Source organism: Ruditapes philippinarum, unplaced genomic scaffold (genome assembly GCF_026571515.1).
Source record: "Ruditapes philippinarum isolate M1 unplaced genomic scaffold, ASM2657151v2 ctg1082_1_1_1_1, whole genome shotgun sequence".
Lineage (NCBI taxonomy): Eukaryota > Metazoa > Mollusca > Bivalvia > Venerida > Veneridae > Ruditapes > Ruditapes philippinarum.
The window spans coordinates 89,110-110,743 of record NW_026851798.1 but is presented as its reverse complement, the minus strand read 5'-3'; the positions used below and the strand labels follow the sequence as shown (position 1 = coordinate 110,743).

Sequence of the window (21,634 nt, the reverse complement as noted above, 5' to 3'; positions counted from 1 at the left end):
AGTGTCTGCAATCTTGTTATTGATAAACAAACATTTAAAAACAATATAAATCGAAAACTCTAAATTATAAAAATAAATTCTATAATTTTACTATATATTATAAATACTTTGAAAGATAAATTCTGTAATGAGACTTTTATTACGTACAAAAAACGTATAAATATTGGACTAAATCTTAAAAAGATTGCATTTAGACAACGGATTATTTTTCCTTACATCATAGAAATAAATATATCAATATATTTTTGAAGGAATTCGTATCTGAATGTAACATAATTTGTAAAATATTTCTTAAAAATTTAAAAGCTAAACTGAACAGAATAAGAATAATTTTTCCAAGAAAATTGATTACGATGTTGTGATTCTTTTTTTATTGCTATAAGAGGTCCAAAATGGAAGCCGATCAGTCAGAAAATGAAAAATTACGCAAACAAATTCAGTTTTTGACAGGTTGTTCTATTTATCATGATTATAATGCATTTGATTTTATGTAACACATTTGTATAATTGTTTTGTTTTATCAATAATGACTAATGAAATAAAGGCAAAGCCTAAAAAATTAAAAAATTATTTTTTTTTAATCTGCCAGATGTCATTTAAATTTTAATTTATCTTTCTATAATGATATGAAATTCAAGACTTATGTAAAACTGATAAAGGCAAAGCGTCTAAACAAGGATAATGTAACGATTTGCCCCCCCCTGACAATTCCACCCACTAAGAGTGATGACTCGCCCCCAGGCATCAGAAAATATTAGACCTATTGTCCTGAAGGAGCTGAGAGAAGAGATTGTTGACATTGTTGCATTTCTTTTCCAAAAATCCCTGACCATTGGTACTATTCCCAATGACTGGACCCGTGCAAACGTATGCCCTGTCTACAAAAAAGGTGATACAAGTGATCCAGCAAACTATCGCCCAATTTCCCTTAGGCCTAAAAAAAAAAAATGTTGTGTTTCCGGTGGCCCGACCGACCCTATTTTTTTAGCGCCGACCCAAAGTTTTTTATCGATGTACAAAAAAAAAAAATGGCGCCCGTACCGACCGTACCGAAGACGGGTTTTAGTATTGCGAGTCGACAACGATGTGAGGCACAGACGATTCGTGTTCCAATTACGTATTAACGCGCACCGGCTAATATGGCGGCAAAACAAGCAGCCGAAGTGTCACTGCTGGCGATTTTCTTTAAAAATACGATCATAGTTTGGCAAAACAGGAAATCAAATTAATAGACCACAGCAAAATAGCTCAAAACATTTTTCGGACGTGCATGGTCATGTTAAGAGTGATAATATTAAAATTGAAGCCAGTTGTTCGGTAAGAATAAAAAAAATGAAAACGAAAGTCGAGTCATGCCATTGGTAAAATTTATTTCAAAATATAAGATTGAAGACTAGGTTTGGTAGTCTAACATTTTTAAGTACTTTTATATGCTATAGAATATAATTTAAAGTCCATATAATCCGTATCTGACATATCTACAATCGTTGATTGACTAAAAAAAAAAAAAAAAAAAAAAAAAAGGCCGACCTACCGACCCGACCCTACTTTTTTTCGCCTCGCCACCAGAAACACATCAATTTTTTTTTTAGGCCTTACATGCATCCTCTGTAAAAGACTTGAACACATAGTTGCCTCTCAACTATCCTCTCACTTTACCACCCACAACATACTCTTTGATCTTCAGCATGGATTCAGAGAAAGACGATCATGTGAGACACAACTCATTGAACTTACTGATTACCTTGTGAACAACTTTTCAAATGGCCAACAAACAGATCTCATACTTCTTGACCTCTCCAAAGCTTTCGATAAAGTAAACCATCTTAAACTCTTAGATACCCTTCAAGAACATGGTGTTTGTCCTCAAATTATAAACTGGATACAGTCCTTCCTTATTGGCCGTAGACAGACAGTAGTTGTGGATAGTGACTGCTCATCTGAAGTCCCAGTTACCTCTGGAGTGCCCCAAGGCTCTTTCCTAGGGCCCCTTTGTTTCCTTCTATATATCAACAAGCTACCATCTTCTGTCCTTAAATCTCAAGTCAGATTATTTGCAAACGACACTGCTGTATACCTAACCATCAATTCCTCCTCAGACCCCCCAACTCTCCAACATGATCTAGACAATATGGTTCTGTGGGAGAAGCAGTGGGACATGGAGTTTAACCCTTCAAAGTACAAACACATCCATTACACCAAAAACAATACCATAATAACTATACATAAATAAATGTTACATTGCCAAGTCCTAGAATCGGTTTCTAATGCTAAATATCTCGGACTAGATCCGTCTGCTGACCTTAGATTTAACACATATATCTCGGATAGCTTTTAATGCAAATATATTCCTTGGCTTTATCTAACGGAATGTAATGAGAAAGTGAAAAAACTAGCATACAAATCCTAGGTCCGCCCACAGGTTGGATATGCTTCAAATATTTAATCTCCTTACACTTTAACCAATATTGACAAAATTGAGATGATCCAAAGACGTGCAATACGATAAGTAAAAAGGGATTCTCCCCTCTCTCTAGTGTCACAGCCATACAGGAAGAACTGGGCTGGCGAGAACATCGCAGATTGGACTGTAGACTGATAATGTTTTATAAGATATACCATAACCTAGTTGCAATTAATCTCCCAACTTATGTTCAAACCCCACATAGATTAACCAGACATATGCATCCCTTATCCTTATGCCAAATACAGGTATCCTCCGACTACCATAAGTACTCTTTCTTCCCTCATAGCATTATACTATGGAATAAACTTCCTAGTAACATTGCCACCCTGCCCAACCTGAGTCAGTTCAAACAGGCAGTGGTGGGTTTGCAGTACTAGTCTTACTCCCAGTGTTTTTAAACAATTTTATCTCTTATCATCTTGTTTCACTATTAACATTTTAACCATGACTATAATACATTTTCAGTCTTACCTTCCAAGCATGTCAATGCTTGGACTTTTCTTTTTTTAGTTTTTCTTTTCACCTTTTACTAACAATCCGACATGCACTAAATTCCTGCCTTTAACACTCGTAAGAGGGGTTGGCAGTATCCAGAGATAGATATTATCAGAGTCACTCGTACTCTAAACGGTCCTACTCTAAATCCAGTGTGCTGGCAGCATTTTTATCTTGCTATTTGATAAGAATAAGTAGAGCTATTGTAGTCACCCGGGGGTCAGAGTCTGTGTCAGCTTAACCATGTATGTTAAAGTTTTTGTAATACCTATTAGGCCTCGACATTAGCGGTGGTCCGTTGGTCCGAGACCACCTGATTTTGGCAAGGACCACCTAATTTTAAAATGCACTGGTCCGTCGGACCACTTGAATTTTCTGGTTTGTGCAAGGCTCATTTGAGAGAATGGTGATTTGGTCAAAAACATGTTGTATACATTTTGTTTAACCTTTTACCCCATGAGCATATTGCGAAAAAAGGCCGTTTTCATTGAAAAGCCTCCTGTAACAAGTTCAAACTGCTATGAAACTATGAAAAATGCTTCAATACTGATGAAACTTGGCACAAGTGTTGACTACACCATAGCCTCTCAGGCTCTGTAACAGCATGCTCAATCGTAAATTTCCTGTTACCATGGCAAGGGGGGGATGTCTCAAAATTGCCAAAAATCACTATTTTGCATTGTTTTTTTCATCAAAACTGATTTCAAAGTGCTGCAACTTCTCAATGAATTGAGATAGAGTAAAAGGCTTTTCAGCGTCGGTTACTAGTTACCCTAAGATCGACCTGAGGCCATTTTTAGCCTGTCACATGTCCAAAATTTTCTTGGCGAGAAACAACAAAATATATATGTTAGCAAACATAAAATTACTAGAAAATATCATTATCTCCTTTATTAACAAATAAATATGTGTCACTGGGTGAGAAAAATGTGCAGCCTGACCAGGACTCGAACCTGTGAGGGACTTAAGGAATACCGATATGCTTCTCCACCGACTGTCACTGAGTTATCCAGTCGCTTCCACATTTTCTCCCCTAAAAAGTGATCAGTTCTGAACTGTGACATACTCCCCTGCTATATTGGAATTTGTCCTTGAATTTCTCAGGGTAACAGAGAATTGCTAATTAAAATTTTATGAAGTTTACGATGATTCTTATCAAATGATAGTGAACATGTTCATATATTTTATGAATTTTACGATGATTCTTATCAAATGATAGTGAACATGTTCATATATTTTATGAATTTTACGATCATTCTTATCAAATGATAGTGAACATGTTCATATATTTTATGAATTTTAAGATCATTTTTATCAAAAGATAGTGAACATGTTCATATATTTTATGAATTTTACGATCATTCTTATCAAATGATAGTGAACATGTTCATATATAAGTCCTATTTTGTGAAAAGTACTTACGTAAAACTACATATTTAGGATTGATGGTAGGTAATCAGGAAAGTGTTCCAATTGTGAAGTAGATTTTCCATGAGATTTTTCTTTTTAGATTACCTAGTTTGTTATTTATTTATTACTTAGAGAAATACATGTAACCGATATGTAAGAAAAGGATATATTTAGCAAATTTATTTTTGAACCATGATTTCTTGTATGGCATGTTTTTAAAATGATGTTTTTTTTTTAAATTAAATTTTGCTTATTGTGTTTATGGCAGGACTTTTGAAGAATAATGAAAGCTATTGTATTGTGAAAACTTCACACACTTATTTGAGAGTCTAATACCGTAAAATTCCTAATAAACGCCCCCGGGGGCTAAACATTTTCCAAAAGGGGGGCTATTATTACAACACAGTTTTTCCTAAATAAAACAAGAGCGTTCAGTGATCACATGTGTCGCCTCATGATGGCCAATTTCATGTTGCGACAAGATTTGTGACAGACGGACAGTGCACAACTAGACTTGGTACTGTTCATTCCTGTAAAGTTTGGATAAAATTGCACCAGTAGTTTATGAGTAGTCCGGACAAGCTTTTGTGTATCTGGCAACACACAAAAAAAAATACCTTTCTATCAAAAGGCCATAACTCGGCCAAAAATCATTCAACTGGAAAACCAGTGCAATATGCGCAAGAACTTGAGCCTCAGATCAATTCTGTAAAGTTTCATTGAAATTGCATTAGTGGTATAAGAGAAGTAGTCCGTACAAATTTTAAAAATAAAAATTATAAAAGGGCCATAACTCTGACAAAAATCATTGAAACGAAAAATGCTGACAATATGCACAACTAGACTTGGTACTGATCATTCCTGTAAAGTTTGGATGAAATTGCACCAGTAGTTTATGAGGAGTAGTCCGGACAAGCTTTTGTGTATCTGGCAACACACAGAAAAAAACACCTTTTTATCAAAGGGCCATAACTCAGCCAAAAATCATTCAACCGGAAAACCCGTGCAATATGCGCAAGGACTTGAGCTACAGATCAATCCTGTAAAGTTTCATTGAAATTGCATTAGTGGTATAAGAGAAGTAGTCCGGACAAACTTTAAAAATAAAAATTATTAAAGGGCCATAACTTTGGCAAAAATCATTGAACCAGAAAATGCTGACAATATGCACAACTAGACTTAATACTGATCATTCCTGTAAAGTTTGGATGAAATTGCACCAGTAGTTTATGAGGAGTAGTCCGGACATGTTTTTTTGACGGACGGACAGACAGACGACGGAGAAGTGATCCCTATATGTCGCCACTACTCCGTAGAGGCGACAAAAAAATCACTGTAAATACATTTAGTGTAAGCAAGTGTTGGTAAAGGTTTTAAAGTTCATATTTTACATATTTTTGTTTTAACTATAAAATACTATGGATTCTGAATGATTTGAATTTAATTATGGCTTTAAATATGAGTTCAAAACTGATGAGTAGATTGTTTTCCCTATCAAAAGGCCTGGGGGGGCCTTTATTAGGGGAGGGGTGTTTATTAGGAATTTTAAGGTATGAGGTCACTTTCCAAGGGCCAATACTTTGACATTGATTTTGACAGCATTATTAAGGTCCATTTTGAACTTTTTCAAATGTTACATTATCAGGCTATTGTTTTACTATCAAGCACTGAGTAAAGTCGCAACAGCTCTTGTTAGCATTGTTTTTTCTCATTGAACGTCTAGTTTACAACAGTTTGAATCGTTCATGTTATTTTATTACGGCCTCCACCTGTTGATCTTGTATTGTAAAAAATGTACAGGTGTTGGAGAAAATGTGGCTTCTGTGAACAAATCTTACATGATATTTTGTGAAATATTACATGAACAAAACATGTTTACTGTTACCTCAGTAATGATATTAAAAGCTCATCCTTTAAGGTCAGAAATAAAGAGCTGTTAATATAATGATAATGAAATACATGTACATTAAAACACTTATCAGCTGAACAAACAACAGGTCTCACCAAAACTTTACAGTGCCTCCATAACATACAATGTAAGTGGCTCCATCTGTAGTATATTCTTACTTTTTGTCCGGAAATTTACATGACAGTGTTCTTTCTGTGATGAAATGTGGGTTACCTGTAACTAATGCCTTCAGTCAGAGTCTATGTTAATGAATTACATTGTCTTAAAGAATTACCTTTGAACAAATTATATCAAAAAGTATTGCTTTCAATCCCAATTCACAAGGTTTGTACTTCTGTAATCTGTAAAGGTAATTAAATTCACTGGAGGCCTTTAAAAGACATTAATGATTAAATTAAATATGTCCTTATAAAGACTGTATAAAAGCTTTAATTCCTATGTTCCAGACCTTTCTTGGTCAGAATAATGTGACACAATAGGACATTTTACCTGATAGTCATTATGACATTTCAGGGAATACATTATATATGACATTTTAGCTGATACAGTAGGGCAAGTTAGCTTATACAATAGGACAACAAGCTGATAGAATAGGACATTTTAGCTGATACAATAGGGCATTTTAGCTGATACAATAGGACATTTTAGCTGATACAATAAAACATTTTAGCTGATACAATAGGACATTTTAACTGATGCAATAGTACATTTTAGCTACATTTGTATACCTTTATCAATGCTAAATTTATGTTTCACTTACAAAGCATTTTAAACACCATGATTTTGTGTATTTTTGTTTATGATGTTGTTGAAGCTTTTGTTCTTGTGAAGAGTAACTTAAAAATATTTAAGTTTTAATAATGGGGACAAAGGTTGTCGGTAATTTATCTTATATTAAAATTTTCAGTGTCACCCTTTTCTTAACACAAATAATTTATTGAAAGCAAGTTTTGAAATTGTAAAGCTTACATATGTATATTATTATTGTATTAAAATAGTTTAATTATCTATTCCAGATGCCATTGCAAATGCCAAGTCCAGAAGACATGATGGTACTCATCCCCTACCCTATCACAATTTTCCTGCTAATAATACTAGGACTGGGTACTCATCAAGTTCATGTAGACCTTCATTGCAGAAGGCATCTTCTCATATTAGATTTGCTGAACGGAATACACGACCTTTTGTTAAAACATTCAGTCAGGAACATTCACATTTCATGGGCCAGGCACCTGCTAATGCCAATGCAAGACAATCAGAACTGCAATACAGTGTAAAAGGTGCAAACATGCAACCTGATCAAATTCAAGAGACGAAACGTAGGTTAAATGAATATCAACAAACTCGTCTTCCTACACAGTCTCTGAAATGCAAAGACGGACTTTATGTAACATCACGTTTTGATCCTGATTCAGTGAAACTGAAAAGTGCTAAACTTGTGACAAATACTGCAAAATCAGACCCCAGTGAGAATAGCATTATCAATACTAATTCAGCTGAACTAAAAAAGAAGGAGATGCAAGTATTAACTGACAAAAATACAGCAATGAAGCCATCCTCTAATTCGGGAAACTTAAAACAAACACAGGTGAAATCAAATTCAAATTTGCTTCAGAAAGAGATCGAGAAAATGCAAAGTAAAATTGCAGACTTGAAGAAATCTTTAGAACAGAAGCAATCGTGTAGGTCCAGTAGTGTGATAGATAAATGTAAAGTAGAAGAGAAGAAGTGCCAGAGTAAACCAATCCTAGAAAATCCTTCGAAAGGGAATGATAGTCAAAGTTGTCAAAAATCTGAAAGATCTATTACAAGCCAGTCTTTAAAGCAAGAATCTTCTATATCATCATATTCATCAATGTCAGCCACTAAAACTGATAGTCTTGTTCAAAACAAAGACATTAAATTCTCATCAGACAGACATAAGAATAAAGGGCAAGAAACTGCAAACATTATAGGGGCTCAAACAAATGCTGGTATGTCAAATGTTAAATCTATGTTCAAAGATGTGACCTCAAAACTCGAGCCTCCGCCAAGTGATCTGATATCATTATCAAAGTATAAACTGACTCGACTAGCAACATCTCCGACAAAGCAGTCGCCATCAAAATCAACGGCACCCTCTAAAGTATCTGAGAATACAGCCATAAATGTTATAGGAATGTTCAACTTAGATATGAAATCTGAAAATTCATTATCACAAAATCAAACACACTATCCTTCATGTATATCTGTTAAAAAATCAAAGTACTACTCAGGCACACCTGCAAAGTTCATCAAAAAGTCAAAGTATTCAATCACAAGGGTCAAAAGTTCACAAAAAAAGGGATTGGTGCAAAAGAATGTGAGAAATAAGTTAAGTCCACCTGCTAAGTTTCTAAGTCTTTCTAAATATGCCATTAAAAGGGTGAGACGTTCTTTGTCAGATGAACATAGGCAACTTGTTCAAAAGGGTACTAGCATCACCAAGGCAACTGATAAATTAAAAAACAATGATCCATATTCATCACAACCTTCAGTTCGAGTGTTGCGGTCAAAGTTCAAAATGGAAAAGGTCCAACCATGTTCAAATATAAAAAGTTGCTATTTATTACCTGGCAGTAATTCATCTTACAAGTTTGATCAGAGAGGTTCATACAGGCAAAGAAAGTACAGACCATTCATACAGAAATATCAAGACAAACAGTACAGGAGAACAGGATTTGGCTACAGCAGCTATTACAACTTAGGTTTGTATGCAATTTCATTTGTATTCTTCATTATTTAAGCTTTGTATGCAATTTTGTTTGTATTCTTCATTATAGTGTAATGATTCTGCAGTTACTCCCCTTTGATAAATGATCAGCATTAATACATCATAAAAATTTATTGTTTATCAGGTTGTTTTAATTAAATATCTGGTAATAGGTTTTATACTTATACAACTTACAAAGTTAAGTTAATTTAAGACTTTGAATAATTAGAATGTGTTACCATTTGTTGAAAAGTACTAACATTTTTGCAGCTTTTTATTTAAGTGTTTTGTAGACACTCATTATTTGAATTATGGTTTAGTAAACACTCATTATGTCTTCATTATGTAGGTTTGTAAACAATTTCATTTGTTCTCTTCATTATTTAGGTTTTTAGCTCAGTTATGTTTTGTTTTTTGGGGAAAAAATAGAGGTATTGTAACAGTCATGTTGGCATTCTGTTGCTGTTAAAATTAAAAAAGAAAAACTTAACTTTTTTCTTTTCTTTAAGATTTGCTTAAACCATTTCTTTGTTACTTTTAGAAAAAGTAAAAAAGTTGAGCATTGCCTCCGCCCGGCGTTAGCTCTTATTATGGGCAACACACTTGAAATCTGACATATTGTAAAAGCTTAAGTTTTAGAACATATGTTAAAAATGTCGGAGATTATCATACTGGTTGTTTTATTACAGGAGGATATATCAGTAGATTTAAAGGTCAAGGTCATCCACATTATAGAAATGAACATGGCAGGTATGGCAAACATTTTCATCATTACACATACTCTAGAAGACAAGCTGTTAGTGACAGATATCTTAGAAGGAGGCTACAGAGACTACAAGACAGTGTTCCTTTTAATCCAAAGTTAGTAAAATTATCAGGAAGTATAGAATATTTTGTATAGCAATATATTCATAAAATGGCTTGAGAAGGAATCAGCATTAATTTTGTTAATCTTAGTAGGGACATATCTGAAGCTAAGATGATGACCCTTATTGTTGTTTAGGTCATATTTTGGTCAAGGGTGTGCCACAGTGACACCTTGTATAAAATTCTTGACTCATCAATAACTTAAAGAGAAATGAGGGAAAGTTTGTTGAAATAGCACCATATAATAAAGTTAAAATAATTATTCAAACTAAACCAGTGGATTTTTTCACTTAATTTGTAACAGTTTTTGGTTTGAAAGTATTATTAGTGATTGGAAAGAATCCTTGGCAGATATTACATGCAAATTTTCAATGATGTTTCACATTTTGGGAAAAATAAGATTTTTATATCAAGAACAGGTCCCTTCAGCAGTTACCTGTTCTAAAGATGGGACATTTTTTGAAAAGGCAATAGAGGTCATAAAATTAACAATCTTTACTACACTACAGGGTAATGATCAAAGTTAACACCATATTGTTTTAAACATTTTAGACACAGACTGGATAGGAGAACTACAGTTCAGGAAGTAAAGACACCAGTTAATTTCATTATGATAAATGGAATGTTGTACAAGTCAAATACTAAATCTTTGGTGAAAGCTGTTTCACAGAAAACACATCTGAGCAAACCTACAACAGGAGTGGAAGAGCCAAAAATAAAGAGTATATAATATATATATTTAATTTAAAGGCCCTTTATTAATGCTTTAGTTTTGCATCTCAAAAGCTTTTTTTATTTTAGGTGTCCTGTTAAAGTTTCCCAAAAAGTTACTCATTGGCCAAGTACCTGAAACATAATTATTTTGATTCTGTTGATTTTTGGTAATTGCTACAGTTATAGTGATTCAATATTAAGTATGGAAGGCTAAGTACTGATATATAATAACATTTTGCTAGTTTATGACGCATAATGTTACATTCATCACTACATTCTTCAGGTGATAAGCACCTAACATGCTTGCTAAACCATTATTTACATGGTACAAAACTCATGTTGGCCTTTCCTAAAGAAGTCGAAATTAATTCATTTCTTAGACACAATATGCCTTAAACATATGATATTTTATTAGTATAATATTTGCATAACATTGATCATGATGAAGTTACTTTATACTACATGTTTATTAACTTTTAGCCTGCTGGCAGCCATCTACTCTTGGATCAATGCAGACCATGGTTTACTTATGTCTGATTCTGTATTTACAACTCAAACATTCAGGCTGGCTTGTTGATATTATATACTGATGCCATAGGTCTTTATAGCTGAAAATGAGCCGTGCCATGACAAAACCAACATAATGGGTTTGCAACCAGCATGGATCCAGACCAGCCTGCACATCTGCGCAGTCTGATCAGGATCCATGCTGTTCGCAATCAGTTTCTCTACTTGTTATAGGGTTTGTAAGCGAATAGCATGAAATATGATCAGACTGTGTGGAAGGACAGGCTGGTCTGGATCCATGCTGGTCGCAAACACACTATGTTGATTTTGTCATGGCGCGGCTCAAATCTGTTCATCAAAATATAAAAAATAAGAACAGATTTAAAGATATCTGCATTTCATAATGAAGTGTAGTCTATCTTCGTAATAAAACTGAAATTAGCATCATAAAGAATTTTAAGAATGTGATATTTATTTCAGAGCTAGATACCACAAACATGAAGACGGTCACAGTACGGGGTGTAAAATTTAAAGTTGACAGTAAAGGGAGAAGCCTTAAAAGGGTTCATCAGCAGGGATTGGTGGAAGGTTTGTAAATATTTCTGTTGATTCATGAAAGCACACTTACACTCAAAATAGCATACAAATGACAACATAAAATGCAGTGAAAAGTTGGGTTCTAGAAAAAATCCTACCTGGAAAGTATGGCAAGAGTTACCCTAATCACTTTCTAAATGGTGGTGTAAGTCGCTGATTTAGAATCGCCTGCCACTGAGAGCTGCAGGTTCAAATTTTGTCACAAACTTCAGATTCTTTCATGTAAGGAAGGTATCAAGCTAGCTTTTGAAAGGTCAGCGATTCAACTTTGGTGCCTGCATGTGAGCCCTTACATGTATTGTTGCCATATGACCTTAGAAGTGTCATGGGGCTTAAAGGGACGCTACTGCTGTTAATTGGCATGATGGGACTGGAATAATATTTCTGAGATTTGTGTACTAATTGATTGAAATCTTATAAAATTACTTTGTGCAAATTTTCAGGTCATTCCCGAACCCTGTTTTTTCCAGAAAGATGCTCAGAATTCTGAGTACTTTGATAAGAAACAATGGACATAACTTCTTTCTGTAAGCCCAAAAGTAAACAAATCACTCAACCAAGTAAAAGTCCTAATTCAAATACTTTATTTGTGAAATAGAATTAAATTTGCACAGTGGTTAAACTTTAGAATAAACAAATACACATAGCCTCTCTTTGTGAAAAGGTTAACTGAATTTTTTTTTTTTGTACAAACTGCTTTCATATAGCTTAATCTTTTCATGCCCTCTAGAAATTTATTTGAAGGTTTTCAATTATGTACCCCAAAATATATATCAGGATTTTCATTATTAGCAGTTGGCGATCCATATCATCAGTTAAAATGCTGTTGAAATCACTTGTATTTTCAGTCTGTATATTAAAATATACCCCTTAACCGTTGGCCGAATCAGTTGTAATGGTTGGCACATCTGTTGCCTCAGATAAAAATGAAAACCCTGCACAACAAAGTCATGTATTTTGTAATAATGAAACAGCATATGCTGTTAAATAATTTACCATATTGTCACAAATGAAAGTTATTACTTTTTTCATAAAATCGTAAAGTTTACTGATATACTTGTTAGATAAACCTGATGTTTCTTCATCAACGACAACAAAGGCCGGGCAAATTTCTCGTGTAGACATCGGAGGTGTGACATACGTTCAAACAAAACCAGGAACTTTAGAAAGGGTCGGATCTGTGAAGTCCAGAATGGCTGCCACGTATGTATCTTAATACACATATGATCTTTTAATCTTTTCACATGTAATGCCTTGAGTAATCTAACAACACTGAAGTTGTCTTATTAAAGCTATGGCCTTTTTTTTAAACAATATTCACTGCTTAATAATCATCAGTCCGGAAAGTTTCATTTACGATATTCTCAAAAGAATGGTTTCCCCTGGTATTTGGCATATAAAGATGAATGAACCAAAAATCATTTAAGAGTTTTTCAGAATCTAATTGAGACTGTTCAAAGTGCAAAGCTTGCAGAATATATCATCCATAAATTTAATATATGAAAAAGACATGAAAGTTAACATATACTTAACATACAAGAACTTATTCATATGAAAAACGTGATAACCATGAGTTAACATATGAGCCACACCATGACAAAACCAACATAATGGGTTTGGACCAGCATGGATCCAGACGCGCAGTCTGATCAGGATCCATGCTGTTCGCTTACAGACCCTACAACCAGAGCTGCATCAGTACTAAGGGTGTAGTACTTAAGTACCAGTACCAGTACTTGGCAAAATATGCAGTACCATTACCAGTACCAGTACTAGATTTTAGCTCGGTACTGCAGTACCAGTACTTTTTTTGGTGAAGTAATTAAGTATCAGTACCATTACTTTTATATATTCATCAAAGTTTGAATAAATACAGTGTCAAACAAATAATTGCAAATATTATTCAGCAAAGAAATAAAATCATAATTTACTTTAAAGTTAACATAACATATTTACAACTTTATAGTTTTAACATACTTTTTATAAATAATATTTACAACATATATTCATATCTTATCTTATTGTTTAGTAACCAGTCAACTGTATAAATACAAAGCAAACATCTTTCATTTAAAACACAACAGTCTTTTGTTGCCTTTCACAACTTCACACCTCTGTTCAATTTATACCAAAGTAAATAACAACTTTTTATGGTGCTAACAATATCACTTTTTTCACTTGAAATGGGATTATTTAGAATAGAAGAAGTTCATTAGTGTTTATTTTGCTCATTTACTAGCAAATACAAAGTAATAAAAGATTTTAATAAGGATATTTTAGGGTAAAGAGTTATTGAGTCTGTTTATCTTGGTTTAATTTTTACTTAAAGTCTTTGGTGCTTTTTATGATGAATACTATGTTAACATTTGAAGGAAGATTGCAGCAAATTATCTTTAGATTTGATAACTTACTTTTTCACAAAAATAAAATATAGTAATTTACAGCTTTATTTTATGAGAAAAATTGATGCTATTTTTAATCTTTATCAAAACCAAAAGTACTGGGTAATGCAGTAGCAGTACCACTTTTTAAGACAGTAATGCAGTACCAGTACCAGTAGTAGCAAAATTTTGTAAGAGTAATTCAGTATCAGTACCAGTACTTGCAAAATCCCTGCAGTACGTACTGCAGTACCAGTACCAGTACCAGTAATGCAGCTCTGCCTACAACAAGTAAAGAAACTGATAGTGAACAGCATGGATCCTGATCAGACTGCGCAGATGCGCAGGCTGGTCTGGACCCATGCTGGTCGCAAACGCATTTCGTTGGTTTTGTCATGACGCGGCTCATATATGAAAAGCACATGAAACTTCACATATATTTAACATACAAGAACTTATTAATATGAAAAACGTGATAACCATGAGTTTACATATGTTTTTCATATGCTCCTGGTTAAACATATGCTATTTTACATTTTTACATAATTATGAAAGACACATGTTCTTAAACACATGTTTTTCAAAACATGAAACACATGTTTTACATGTTTTATATATGGAAATCATGTGATGTGTCAAACATATAACTTATTGTTGATATAAAAAAAAGTTTAACCATGCAAGTATGAATTTGGATAAAAGATGTAGATCTTGTTACATGTTTTATATATATATACAGTCAAATTTTAGTATGATATGGTAAACATGTATTGATAGATATTCTCAAAAGTTTTTAAACTGCCACTGCTTATTAAATTGTAGCACAACTAGATAAAATTGAATTTATTGTTAGTAATCTTTAATTGGGCTTGTTTATTGTTAGCGGAATTAGATTTAAGCAACCCACCAACACTCTAGACCAAGCTGAAGCAGAATAAACATTTGAATATAAATTATGTTTTTATGAAGCATTCTTGAGTATCCACAGATGTGTTCATGCGACTGTTATAATGGATCTTCAATGTTACAGTTTTGCCCTTACTCAACAAAATTATGATTAATAATGTAAAATTTTAATGCATGTGCATATTGTTAGTTAAGAAGCGCCTTTGCATATGATTGTGTGGGCAGTCTGAAAAGTCTTTAAAATTTCCTGTATATGTTGCTATGCATTTTAACTCTTTAGAGATAAGGTGCAGAGGTCCACAAAAAAAATTCCTCCTTTGTTGGTAGTATTGATAGCATTTTATCATTTATTTTGTTTTGTATTCATTTTCAGACGCGTGGTGAATAAGACAGTTCACAGGGCAGCTGCAAAATACAAGAAAGATAATACAAAAGTCCTTAAGAAAAAGAAATACTGCATGTTTTATAATAGATTTGGAAAATGTAACAAGAAGGGAAGCTGTACCTACATACATGACCCAGAGAAAGTGGCTGTCTGTACAAGGTAAGAAATGCCTCAATATTATAGATACATGTATAACCAGAGAAAGTGGCATATGAAATCAATTTATCTGTTATTGTATGTTTTCATCTCTGTTGATTTATACCTGCATGTGCAGTTTTTATGCAAAAATAGATAATACATGCTACTGAATTTATTAAGATACCATATTAGTTAAAGCATATATACTTCAAACACTTTACCAAAGACAGCAGTATTTATAAAATTGAACCATATAGTAGTATCTGCACAAGGTAAAAAATGCAGCTTTATATGGGTCCGTCTGCTTGATAAGGCACAGAATGCAGCTTTTGCTGCTAAGTACGGACTCTGGACAGCAGTCATACCCTTAGGGTGTTAATTTGAAGCACAAGTGGTGATAATTTACCTTCATGCAATATCCACAGAGTATAAGCCAAAGATATGAATTTTGAGGCAAAAGTTGGTCACTGTATGGCGGTCAATCAGAACCTAAATGTACAGTAACACAGAACAATATGAAAAGGCAAGGTTGCCCTAAAAAAGTTCTGTTGGTTCCAAGCAAAAGGCCTGCTTTTTAAGATGTCACTTTGGGCTCACACACCCTAGCATCTTTCCTTGTTATCCCTGCTTACTTTGTAGGGCTACTTCCCTCGGCTTCAGTCAGAACTTAAGCAGCTTGTTTGCAGGCAGACTCTAGTCTCTATTTATTCACTTCAAATATTTACAACAGAAAATAAACATCTGTACTGTGCAACTGTAGTTTATAGACATTTCGAAAGAAAATTGCTATCTGTACATGATAAGAAATGTAACCATGGTTAATACAGGAGACATAGAAGGAATGGCTCTTTTAATGTGGATAAGGGAAAGAGTAGATCAGCTTTATTCATATGATATACACATGAGCAAAGGCAGATTGCTAAAATTTGTTCAGGTTTATAAGGTATGTAAAGCAGTTGTACCAGTTGACATGACCTATTTCACAAAGCAGAATTTAAATATTTTGGCTGAAGGATGGTATTATCTGTGATAAGTTCACAAAGTTCTACCTGAAAGAGGATTGTCAACAGTACCTGAAGTAACTGATTAAATTTAGTGCCACTGAGTTCTACATGCATGCAATGAAGTTTTGTGATTTTCTTAAATAGAATCAGATATGAAGCAAAATACATGTCGTGGGTTGACCGCAAAACTACAGTAACTTATATGAAATGAGGGACTTAAAAAGTTTGGCGATCAACACTGGATGTATACTTTGAAATCATGAGTAAAAATTGACCATGAATAAGCTAGTCCAAGTCACAGCGAAGGAGTAGTTTGTATCATAACTAAGAGACCTTTTTATTGGATATGAGTTTAGGATAAATAATTATTAATATGACCATTGCAGTACAGTGTGTTAACTGAAGAATGCAGGTAAAAGATACCTGCACTAATTACTGCTACTTTGCACTGTCTGTAGCCCAGAGTTGAAAATTGAATTAGACTTTATTTAGATCAGCTACATTTTTTTGCGTTGCTTACATATTTTGACAACATGGAAAGAATTACATATTTAGCTATGACAAAAACAGAAAGAACTTAAAAAAAAAACTTGACTGTTTTCTTCGCTGGATTAACTCCCCTTGTACAAATCAGATAACTATATGTGTCAATGCTCTTTCCATTTCATATTGCATTAGATTTCATATTGTATTCGATTTTATGTTGCTTTAGATTTCATAGTGCAATTGATTTCATAGTGCATTTGAACATTTGATTTCATAGTGCATTTGATTTCATAGTGCATTTGATTTCATAGTGCATTTGATTTCATAGTGCATTCGATTTCATAGTGCATTTGATTTCATAGTGCATTTGATTTCATAGTGCTTTCCATTTCATAGTGCTTTCCATTTCATAGTGCATTCCATTTTATAGTGCATTTGATTTCATAGTGTATTCCATTTCATAGTGCATTTGATTTCATAGTGCAATTTATTTCATAGTGCATTTGAGCATTGGATTTCATTGTGTTTGATTTCATAGTGCATTTGATTTCATAGTGCATTTGATTTCATATTGCATTTGATTTCATAGTGCTTTCCATTTCATAGTGCATTCCATTTAATAGTGCATTCGATTTCATAGTGCTTTCCATTTCGTAGTGCATTCCATTTCATAGTGCATTAGATTTCATAGTGCATTTGATTTCATAGTGCATTCCATTTCATAGTGCATTAGATTTCATAGTGCATTAAATTTCATAGTGCAATCAATTTCATAGTGCTTTCAATTTCGTAGTGCATTCCATTTCGTAGTGCATTCCATTTCATAGTGCAATGTTCAACATGTTCACAAAACATGATATATATAGGAAAACATATAATCTATTAGTGAGAAGCTACATTGCCCAGAGCCTAGAGGCTTGTCCGAAGGACCTCTGCAAAAGGAACATAAATCATGCCCCTGAAGTCGAGCATGCCCCACCCTAGGGGTCTCTTAGGTAACATAGAGTTATAACATTTCATGTAGCATGTATCATTTTCTAGTAGATCATGCAGCCATAGTCAAAATTGAAAAAAAACAACACAATTTAATCTAAATACTTATATACTTGATTCTGCATTGAAGTATTTTGACCTTTTCCAGTAAAAAATGTTAGGTGAGTGATCTAGGGTAACCATAGTTTTTGAGAATAATAAAACCAACCTATTGGATATACTTTCATGTTGATGAGACTTACATGTGTATCGATCTTCAGTCATAAATGACTTTCAAGGTCACGTTATTGATTTATTAATTTTTTTTGCTGACACTGGCTTTATTTTATTATTATATGTACCATTCCATGTCAGGAACCGGTAGATATCTTAACTTAAATTTGAAATGTCAATGCAATATCACTACTGTGTGTTTTAAGTTTGATAACTCTGTTATGTAGTTTGACAAAATTTTTACCCAAAAAAATGGTTTGCAGATGATAATACTCTTTTAGCGTGACAGTTAATTGGTACACAGATGAAACATCTTAAAATGTAGGTCAGGTGCAAAATGTAGGTCTGGTGCAAATTTGGCTTCAGACAACTTATTTTTCAAATAGTTAAGGTGGCAGGTAGGCATACAAATCACCTTTAATGATAGTTGTAGTTCTTAGTAATTGCACCCGTTCACTGCTGTATTTGTGGGACTTGCCCTGTGTTGAATTTTGTTATTTTGAGGATTTTCAATTAAAACTAGAACTGCCACTGTCATGGCGTGAATACCACGACATACCACTTTGTCAGAATCAACAGTGGCCATTTAGAGCTCAAGGGCAACCTCCCTGCCAAATCTGTGTTACTAAGCAAGTGCATGGCAAGTTATGTATTCTACATGCTTCAAATGTGAATATTTCAAAATCAATACACTGCAGACAGGCATTCTTATAAGCATTTGAGCAGACAAGCTTATTATAGTAAAAATCCCTGTGACTTGACCTTTGACACAGTAGCCTAAAATCAATAGGGGTCATCAACTAGTCATAAACAACCTCAATACCAAATATGAAGACTGTTGACCAAAGCATTCTTAAGCAATTGAGCAGAATAGCTTTTTTAGTCAAGGCCCCTGTGACCTTGACCTTTGACCCACCACCATGCCAAATATGATGACTGTGGGTCAAAGGAATCTTAAGTAATTGGGTGGACAATCTTTTTTTTGTCAAGGCCCCTATGATCTTGACCTTTGACCAAGTGACCTCAAAATCAATAGGGGTCATCTACTAATCATGACTAACCTCCATGCCAAATATGAAGACTGTGGGTCAAAGGAATCTTAAGTTATTGGGCGGACAAGTAAAAACCAATGGATGTACAGATGGCCGGACGGACATGTTATGCGGGGGTATAAAAAAAAGGTAACAACTGAGCAGATAACTGTATAAAGTCTTGTCAGACTGCATGAATGTACAAGCTGTCTTTATGTAACAGTGATTTATCCACCTCAACCTTTCTCATGGTTGGTTTGGGGGGGATAGGGGGAAATAATTCTTCTTTGTACTTAATGTTTTCACTGTCAGGTCAATGTGGTGCTTTTATTTTGGCACCAAAATAGTTGGAGAAAAGTTTTAAACTCACAGTGTGGAGACATTCGATGCAGACTTTACCTTCAGGGCTATTTCCTTGGCATGGTTGGGGGACTGTGGTAACACTTTACTGGTGCCTATGCACTCTTGACATAGACAAGTATTTGTTATCAGCCAAACACCAGTTGCATTCAAAGAGTTGATATAAATAATTCACATCTTATATTTCATATCCTGTATGATCTCTTTGACAAACCAGAAATATTGAATCTACATTCAACTTGGTATAAAAAAATCATTACACAACTGTACACAAGTAGCTTTAATGACGTGCGTGAACTACTTCAATGTTGAAATTGAATTAAATATTTAATAAATTGCCAAAACATATCTAATGTGACTGGTTTATTTGTAGGGCATTAAGTTTAAAGTTGGAAATAGATCCTTGTACACACAGATAACAGTAGACACCTACTTCATCCCAAGGTTAATGCAGAATATATGTCAGCCGTATATTGTGGAAACCAATCCCTTCTTATCAATGAATCACTCCTTTTATAATAATGATTTTTTTGTTCAATCAAATGTTCCCTTTTACTCATATTGGATTATTTTTAAAGCTGCTTGCATCCAGTTAAGTAAAAAAAATTTGAGAGAAAAACAAAAGCAAAAATTTAAAACGTAACTATAATGTTAAGAGTTTTAAGTGTCTAATAAATATTTTATACAATATTGAAAACAAAAAAAAGTAGGTTGCTTCCATATCATAATTGTCTCTTCTTGAAAGATTTATTACATTAAGATTAAATATCTATGTAATTTAATAAACATGAATATTTTATTTTAAACAAAATAAAATGTTATGGAACATTTTATTCCGCAGCTATTTTTAGGAAGTTTTATGGTTAATTCATGCATTCCTCGTTCGCTTTTAGTAATATATACAGGCAAATTTCTTTTATTCTAGGATTTCTGTAGTCATTTTAATCACAATATAAACAATAATTTTTCAATCTACAGACAGCAAATATATAGCTTTATATACTTTAAAGAAACATGTCGGCATTCACAATCAAAGTGACAGTTTCTATGTTTTATACATGTTTTAAATACAGGGTGTCCAAAAAGTAAAGAAACACTTTTTTCAGAGTTTTGTTTCAATGTTGGAGGGAGTACTGTTAAATATTCAATAGATTGATATGAATATGCAAATTTGCAAAAATATAAAATTAAAAGATATTGTCAGCGTCGGCCAAAATCATAAATGGTGTTTCAGCAAAAACATAACTTATAAGGAGGAATGGAGAAATAATGTTGAGTTTTCAAAATGATATTCTATAATGTTGTCCCAAAGTAATTATGGTGACCCTTAGTAATTATATTCTTTAACGTTGTCCTTTAGTAATTAGAGTGACCCTTAGTAATTATACTCTATAACACTGTCTGTTAGTAATTGTGGTGACCCATAGTAATTATGGTGATGACATTTTGCCAAACATCCATGACCGAATAATTTATCTTATTGCAGTGAATGTATTTGACGTCATTTTAATTAAATAATAATATAGACTTAAGTGTAAAATGTCGGTTACCAAATTACTGTTGCTCAATCATCTATCAATTTTGTTGGAATGACGTACATGTCGATAGTAATTAATATATCGGACAGTATGTTAAGTGGTACAGGCACACTGTTGCCATGACTTTTCCTTTAGGGCATTTTTAAATCATCTAATAAAATATATGACATTTCTCAGTGTGACATTCTGAGAGATCATCAGAGGAAAGTTAAAAGATTTTACTTAAAGACTTTGGAAATCTTAAGAGAATGAAAAGCTAGGTATCACATGATCAGATAGAAAGTGGTAACGTCATGACCGATCATTCTGACGATATATTTCATTATCCTTTTAGACCAATACTGGTCGGAGAGATAACTCCGACGCATAGATAACCCCGACACTTGATAAATATAATTTTTATAACTTTGCTTTTCAACAAAAAAGCATATGGTCACCTAGCAGTATAGGAACAGGACAGATGTGATGGGTTTTTTTAAGTTGGTAAACTTTTTAATATTTT

General features: G+C 33.5%; 1 protein-coding gene across 1 annotated transcript in view; it reads left to right on the top strand.

The window, feature by feature from the left end:
* Nucleotides 1-386: 386 nt before the first annotated feature.
* Nucleotides 387-21,634, top strand: part of LOC132739925 (uncharacterized) — a 33,127-nt gene continuing 11,879 nt past the window's right edge. The window contains exons 1-7 of the mRNA XM_060727760.1: nt 387-450; nt 7,298-9,007; nt 9,675-9,873; nt 10,432-10,601; nt 11,581-11,688; nt 12,762-12,900; nt 15,358-15,528. Coding sequence (XP_060583743.1) covers nt 393-450; nt 7,298-9,007; nt 9,675-9,873; nt 10,432-10,601; nt 11,581-11,688; nt 12,762-12,900; nt 15,358-15,528 — 2,555 coding nt within the window. The 5' untranslated portion in view covers nt 387-392. The remainder of the gene's footprint in view (nt 451-7,297; nt 9,008-9,674; nt 9,874-10,431; nt 10,602-11,580; nt 11,689-12,761; nt 12,901-15,357; nt 15,529-21,634) is intronic.